The 8,448-nt window shown below is 46.3% G+C and overlaps 1 protein-coding gene across 1 annotated transcript; it reads right to left on the bottom strand.

The window, feature by feature from the left end:
- Positions 1-3,484: 3,484 nt before the first annotated feature.
- On the bottom strand, positions 3,485-6,624 carry foxd2 (forkhead box D2). Its single transcript, XM_017717766.2, has one exon. The coding sequence runs from the start codon at positions 6,546-6,548 to the stop codon at positions 5,388-5,390; it is 1,161 nt and encodes a 386-aa protein (XP_017573255.1). The 5' UTR covers positions 6,549-6,624; the 3' UTR covers positions 3,485-5,387.
- Positions 6,625-8,448: the final 1,824 nt, after the last annotated feature.

Here is an 8,448-nt window from a genome sequence, read left to right as displayed (position 1 = left end):
CGCACGCGCCCGGTGCCGCGGAGGTAAACAGAGAGGAAAGCGCGCGCGGCTGATGGGAAAATATAAACATGTGAGCAGAAAGAAGAGAAAACGCGACGCTGCCGAGCGTTTAGGGGTCGCTCTGAAACGGCGCAGCGCGAGAGCAGAAGCGAAGACGTGCCGGGACCGACATGGGTGGTCCGGCACGGTGTAACCAGCACACCACATGGGGCAGGGAAAAATGAAAGCTGAAAGCCGAGGGTAATTAGAGGGACTTAGGGCTGTTAGCCTTTGCCGTGTAACCCATGATTTAACACTATCGATTCGATTAGAAGGCAGAGAGGCGGTTTCTCATGGAGACACGGACCCGGCGCTCCAGCGCACCGAACCAGGCTCCTCGTCAGCCGGAGAGCCGCCCAGACCGCAGCCAGCGGCGGCCTCGCAGGCTGGAGGCGACGCTGAAGCCTCACTCGACCTCTGCATCCAGCCAGAAGCTCGGGTCCGTCACCACACAGACTGTATATGATGTTTGACACATAACGTCTGAAATAACGGCTTTAGCTTTTAGCTGCGTGTAAAGATCAAAACCACAGAGCGGTTCCGCGCTGACCTCGCGCCACCTCCAGCCTGCACGAGCTTTCCTCTCACGCTTTCCGACAGACACACATGACCTCTGCTAAGAGTACTGGGGTCAAACTGAAATAACGTTATAGAAAGCACTTCATCCACAATAATATCAATAATAATAATAATAAGAAGAAGAAGAAGAAGAAGAAGAGGAAGGAGGAAGAGGAGGAGGAGGAAGCATTGATGATGTGTTATAAACATAGAAACAATTATTTAAAGATCGTTTTAACAGCTCAAGCTATTTTGTAAATCATCACTATGAGCGACAACAACAACAACAACAACAACAACAACAATAATAATAATAATACTTGTAAAAATGGATCGTCAGATCAACCTAAAAAATTAATTAATGTGATAACAAGTAAATTAATTAGTTTTATTCAGATTATGACTCCTTCAGTAATTTTCAATATTATTTTGAATTGAATAAAATCAAAAAAGAAATTGCTTTTCACCACATTAAGTCATTTTTAGCCATTTTTACAGTGTCACAACAACAACAACAACAACAATAATAATAATAATAATAATAATTATTATTATTATTATTATTATTATTATATCTGATTATCTGATAATAATAATATTAATAATCTCATCTCGTTTCCCTTCTGCACGTATTGATGTTGCTTTGTTAATAGAATAGAATAGAATAGAATAGAATAGAATAGAATAGAATAGAATAGAAATATTAATAACAGTGCACAGCTCGTGATGTACAGACATCCAGCTGGATGCTATAAATGATAAAAATCTGAAGAAGAAGATTTAAAGAACTGTTGAACTCATGACCAATCTGTCTCTAGATATTTTCCAAATAAATAAATAAATAAATGGGAGAAAAAAACTCAAATCCGCCGCGAATCGTTCTGATTTCATCCTAACTTCTCGGACGTTTTGCCCGCACATTTTCCCGAGTTATTCCCTTTTTTTAATGCTAATTCAGCTTATAAGCCTGTGAGCCAACAAACTCCATTAAGGTTCCCAACAAACCCGCGCGTGTTCGCTTCAGTGGCTCCGAGAGGGAGAGAAGGAGCTCGCGGGAGCGCGCGCAGCCCCCTCCTTTCACTCCTAATAATAAGCTGTCAAAAACACCCCGCCGAGCAAATTTAGCCGTTTAAGAAAGGCCTTCCACCCAACCGCGCGCTCGGGCGAGCCTCGAATGGCCTCGCGCTTCTGCTGTTTTGCCTCTTTTTGCACATGTTCAGAAACACAACGCGCCGGAGAAGAAAGAGGAGCCGAGAGTCTTTTAAGAAGCAGAGAAAGCGTGTATACGCGCATGTGTGTGTGTGTGTGTGTGTGGCTCGCGCTCGCCGGGGGGGATCTGTCTGACTGTGCAGCTCATTCAGGCCCAAAGGGACAAAGTCTTCAGCAACAACATCAACAAACGGGCAGCCAGAAAAGAAAGCGGCGCATTATCGTGGATTAGATTCCAGATGAGAAAAAGAAAATAAAACTGCTACTACAAATTAGGATCCCCGCGAGACGGTGGGTAGCCATGTAGAAGCCTCACATTCAATTACAGGCTTTTCACAAACCCCGATGTTCCCTTTCATTTGCGCCCTTTGTCATTTGCCAGAAACTACTCAATTATCGTGGCTCCCGATGCCACACAGGATCAGAGCCCGGCGAGGCTCGAGGTCCGAGAGCGCGGGCAGGCCCAGCGCTGCTGTTGCGCCCTGGCCAGAGGGGGTAACAGCAGCTTTCACACACCGCTCAAACACGACTTCGAAACAAATAAGCAAACTGTGCTTTGAAGTTGAACTCCAGCGGTCATGCATTAATCTGGTCTGGGACTTGATTGATTGATTGATTGATTGCTGAAGTTCAACAAAGGTGTATGTTATAGCGACGCTGATCGATACTCCCAGCAAAAACCTCGGTTCTTTACTAAAGGCAATACTTCATAACATTCTACACCGTTTAAACGCTTCTTTTCATGGTTCGTCTGTTGTGTGTGGTTCTTCAGGGAACCTTTCAACAAATGGTTCCGCGTAGAACCTTTTTTCTGACACCACATAGAACCCTTTGACTAAGGGTTTAAGACTTAGAACGCTTATGATGTAGAATAGTGTTAGTAAGAGTCTTATATAGGATTAATTAATATCCATGGAATTCGTGTTATTAAAACTTAATAACAAGTTCTACAGGTGCGAAAGCAAAAACAATCATTCGGGGGAAGTATATATTTAAAAATAGAGGAATGTAAGTAGAGCAGCACGATTAGGCCTCACCGGCTGTCCACACTGGAAAGTCCAGCTTAGTTGACCGAAACGCTTTGTGGGGGGAATGACAGCCTTGACTCGTTTGAGTCACCGCAGCTTGTTTTGCTTTGTTTGTTCTTCTTTGTCTTCGTTTACTGCCTCAGGTAATACAGGTAAAGGCAGCTCGAGGCGTAACGCGTGTGAGCGTGTTTGGGGGATTCCGCCGATTTGTCATAACTACATCATTCAGTAGATGTAAACAAACGCCACAGATCCGATCCAAAGAGCGGATCCGCTTCCCTGCAATGCGCCGTTTCACACCGAGCCACGCGGAGCGACTCCGCTTACAAAGACTGAATCAGGCTTAAAACGTGGTGGAGTTCCCCTTCAGGGTGCGTTTAAATTCAGTTCATTCAGAAATGAGGAGGGGGGGCGACAGGATGCGTTTGTTTATGGGGTCTCACATCATCATTTAAGTTCAGCACGGTGCACCTGAGACCCCCCCCATCCTCACCCCCACGCCCCACGCACGAGGAAAACAGGTAGAGCTTAAAAAACAGAGGCTGAAAAACAAAAACCAACCTGCAGATTAACATTGCGCCCTATTGCGTTCTGTTTCACGCTCCTCACGTAAAGAACGCACAGCCCCCCCCCCCCAAAAAAAGAGCACCTTTAAAATTCACAAAACATTTATTTTCTTATCATTACAACAGAATGACCTATAGACATGACGAGCTTCATCCGTCTTTACACGTAGAACAACATCCTCTTCACAGATTATTTTCATTGTAAATAATAATAAGACCGTATGCACAAGGGGAAAAAACACCAGAACAGAATGAGAGGTAATGCGATTTACACCAACGCCACCTAGTCGTCTACGGACGAAAATAATAATAATAATAAAATAAGATCTGGAAAATAACGCTTAAGTTCACGACCACTTCGTTGGGGAGGGGAGTGGGAAATCAGCCTGGGTGATCTATTTACAACCCCACTGTCTCTCCAGCCATGTGCTTCTCCAAAGGAACGAGTTCGACCTGAGTTTTCGCTCTCGGTGTGATTATTATTATTATTATTATTATTATTATTATCAACAGTGCTTTTCACAAATTCCCTCACCTACATACATACATACATATATGCTTATAAACCATTAACATAGCAAATGACAGCCTTGACTGAAGCCCACGGACAGGGATTCGAGCACAACGAGCGAACTGAATGAATCGAATTTTCATTTTCTCCCCCAAAACGAGTCGATTTCAGAGGAGAAAAGGGCGGGAAAAGGGGTGAAATCTCGACCTCTTAACCTCAAGCTGCTTTTATAGGATCTCTCTGCCTTCATGGTGTTGCTATTGTACATATTTACAGTTCATAAATAGAATTATTCCTGGGGTGGATCCAGATGTTATACGGACATCAATTTTCAGTGTCACGCTGAACCTCGAAATTCTCTCACTCGGTTTCCCCGCAAACGGATCTGTTCACGTTATTGATAAAAACCTAACGGAAGTCTCCTATTTACAGGATTTCGTTTGCTCCGGTAGAAAAGCGCGCGGGGGATCCCACTGACCCGTTCCAAACCTTCTTCACCGGTAAATATTTAAGACGTTAAGACTTGCAGAGCGGTTTGGTGTAAAATCCTCAGTTCAGTTCAGTTCTAGAGAAACTTGGCTGGAACCGTTCACAGTGGCGGTGATAGGAACCAGACGTCCACCTCTCAAAGCTCCCTCGCACGAAGGTGCTGGGTGAACTGCTTTGAGACATGATGACCTTTTGGCCTACAGCGTATTTTCTACAAAGGTGTGGGGATACACGCAGGGTGTTCTAAGGCAAAATAGTCCCCAAATAAAACCGCTTTCCACTCTTTCACTACTTCACCGTCACCAGCCTTCCACGTAAACGCTCAGAGGACACGTGTAGGCTTACTGGTGCTTTACACAGTAAATAAAAAGGCTATATGGCTTTGTGCTGTAGTCATGGTGACCCCTGGTTCCCATCACCACCACTGTGAAAATCTGAGTCTGCCAGCTTCTCAGCGATGAACCGTTTCACATCAAAGCGCTCGGAATGAATGTTCCCATCTAATAATTCCCCTGCGAGGAAATTTTGGAAAAATGGGTGGAATTCTCCTGTGAAGCGTGTTGTTTTGCTTTGCTGTGAAATGTCGAGCTTGCTGTAAAAATTCTATTTGCATTTCATTTCTTACAGTTGGCTGCAAATTCTTTTTAATCTATGTAAGCAAACTGAGCTGTGTTCATTCCGTTAAAGTGACGCGAACCCGGATTACTGGATCCGATTTAAACCGAGGAATCTGAACGCATTTAACAGAAGAGGGAAAAGTATGAAAACATCAGTACTTCTCTCTGCATTATTGAATGTCCCATATGACCTGAATCCACCCTTACTGCGTGTCAAATTTACCCCCACAAATCTTGAGTGAGACTTTTAGTTTCCCAAAATAAAAGCACGAAATGTCAATCCTACCTTATGAAAGGGGTTTTGCTTTTTTTCTAAAATAAAAAAAAAACAAACAAACGAAAAAAACGGCTGCTTCAAGTTCAAGTCCAGTCAGAAGTGGCAGCCGTTTAGGTTCTTGCTGGAGAAAGTCTGAGCGCGCAGCGTCGACGGCGTCGGCGGAGGCGGCGGAGCGAGCGAGGGCGCGATCACGGCCAGCACGTGCGCCGCCGTGTTAGGGCTGTAGCCGGGCGCGGGCGCGGGCGCGGCGCCTATGATGTTGTCTATGGTGAAGGGTGAGGGGCGCCCGGGCGCGCTCCCGGTCCCGTTGGCGCCGGAGTTGGAGTTCATGTCAAGCTTGTGCGCTCGCACCACCAGCCCCGTGTCCGGGTAGAAGGGCTTCCGAGGATCTGCCCCCAAAAGGGACGACGAAGACGACGGTGGGGGCGGCGGCGGCGGTGGGAAAACGGAGGGCGGACTGGCGAGGGCGCACGGAGCGTTTTGGAACGGAAACGTTGCCCCAGTGTGGGCGGGATGGTACGGGTGGTGATGGTGATGGTGGTGGTGGTGGGGCATGTGAAGGGCTTGCAGCTGGAGGCCGTAGCCGTAGCCGTAGGGGGGGTAAAATCCCGGGAGGAAGCCTCCGGTGTCCCGCAGGATGTCGCCGCCCTGGTGGCGCTTGAAGCGCTTGCGCCGCCGCAGGAAGCTGCCGTTGTCGAACATGTCCGCGGACTCCGGGTCCAGCGTCCAGTAGTTGCCCTTGCCGGGGTTGCCCGGCTCGCGCGGGATCTTCACGAAGCAGTCGTTGAGGGAGAGGTTGTGGCGGATGGAGTTCTGCCACGCGGGGAACTTCTCGCGGTAGTACGGGAAGCGGCCGCTGATGAACTCGCAGATCTCGCTGAGCGTGAGCCGCTTCTTGGGGCTCTGCAGGATGGCCATGGTGATCAGCGCGATGTACGAGTACGGCGGCTTCACGAGCGCGTTCTTGGACGCCTTGTCGGTGGCGGCGGCCGCAACGGACTCGCCCGGACTTTCCGCGTCACCGACGACCACGACGCTGTCGCCGCTGCCGTCTTTGGCGGCCGCCGCGAGCCTGGACGCGTCGTCCAGGTCATCGTCGTCGTCCTCCTCGTCCGAATCCGTTCGGAAAGGCGCGAGGCGCGGCGCGTACCTCCCGTCCTGCGTCGTCGCCACGTCGCCTCCAACCACGTCGATGTCCTCCACGTCGTCCGCGGACGGCGCCGAGCTGTCGGACGCGTCCGTGCCCAGAGTCATCCTCGGACAGTCTCTCCCTCGCCCGCTCTCGCGCTCGGTGTCCAGCCTCTCTAGCGCGAGGGTAGGGTGCTTTTTTTTTTTTTTTTTTTTTTGGGCCCCACTCCTTGCTACCCTCCCTCCCACCCCCCTACCCCAACCACCCCCACCTCGCTCGCTCTCCCACTCGGAGACTTTCTTTCAGCAGCTGCTGCTTTTCTCTCTCTGTGGCTTCATCGTGCAAAACCAACAGCCTGAAAGCTGAATTCAGAACTTCATCGCAGAAGCGGGGCGACGCGACGTCGCAGCGAAAGGTAAATAGAAACTTTTTAAAACTCGCACGCGACGTCCTCGCGCACCATAAACTCTTTATTTTGGTTTTTTGGGCGGATTTTTACCACGACTCGACCTCTGCTTTCATGTTTATTATCATTTATTTATTTTACCTTGAGGATTTGTTAGCAGCGCGTGCAGCTGCCCCCCGATTATATCCCCTCTATTTATCCTCACCGCCCCACGTCACATGACTGACCGCGTCAGTAACCAGTAATCAGGAGCGGCGTTTTTTTCCACCCGTTCTCCGGCAAAGCCCCGCCCTCCTGCGTTTTGATTGGTTAATAGTTGTGCTAGCGGGCTTCCGCCGTTCTAGAACCCGTCACCGCATTGTGAGTATGAACTACTAGCCAGTCCCAGTGTAGATGGGCGGGGCTTTAGAGCTCCGTAACGGCTAACCTCGCTAGCCAATCCGTGCTCAGGAGGGCGGGGCTAACCCGAAAACGGGTGGTAAATAAACAACGCCGCGGCCGCGCTGATCTGCTTTCAGCCGCAAACCGTTATTCTGAACATTTCGCATTTTTGATGGAAACTTATTCAACATCATTTTTACACGATTCCATTTTACGTCACAGCTGACATCTAGTCATTCTAATAACGTTGTTTATAGCGTCATTAAAATCAATCAATCTGTTTGATCAATATTGGTCCTTCAATATTCACTTGTTGGTAAATCCTGTCGGACGCGTGCACGTCATATTTTAAAGGCTATAATATTAAAGACAAAGCTAATTAGTTTGTTGATCGTTTGTTTATTGATCGTATTAATTGGTCAGGCTGAATGACGATTTCAGACATTCTTTGATTGTAAACATCAGTGATGAATGAGGGTCTTTCCGCTGTTGGAGGAGATTCCTCCGCACATTTCAGGCAGAACGCCAACTTCAAAAGAAACCTTTCAAGACATAACGGACATCAAAATGCATGAATATAAAACGGCTTTAAAAACGACCCCCAGGAAACGGGCTCGCACCTCGCGCGTTACAATTCACATTTTGCGTCTTGGTTTTGTTTTAGTTTTATTTATTTTTTTTGGGGGGGGGGGGGGGGGGGGTTTACATTTACAATACAAATATTTGATGGTTCTTAGTTTGTTTGTTTGTTTCATGGTCTCTGAATTTAAATACATAATAAAGAAACATACACATTTCAAAATACAAGAAAAAAACGTAAGACAAATTATAAAACGTAATTTTTTTTTCTGGAGAATTTGAAATATTGATTTTTTTAATTATTTCTCTCTCTCTCTCTCTCTCTCTCTCTCTCTCTCTCTCTCTCTCTCTCTCTCTATATATATATATATATATATATATATATATATATATATATATATATATATATAAAGATAATTTGCTAAATCAATATCTCAATATTACATGATATATATGTATCATGATATATATACATATATATATACAATACAGGACTAGTCTAACAGATGCTGTTTACATTTTATTTTTCTTACATTTTTAAACGTAAAAAATATTTTATTTTCATGTCTTTTATGTCTTTATTTTATATATTCTTAAATTACACACTTATATATTACATTATATATATATATATATATATACACATGTGTAATACTGAA

This window comes from Pygocentrus nattereri, chromosome 28, assembly GCF_015220715.1.
Source record: "Pygocentrus nattereri isolate fPygNat1 chromosome 28, fPygNat1.pri, whole genome shotgun sequence".
NCBI lineage: Eukaryota > Metazoa > Chordata > Actinopteri > Characiformes > Serrasalmidae > Pygocentrus > Pygocentrus nattereri.
This window is presented reverse-complemented; position numbering and strand designations above follow the sequence as displayed.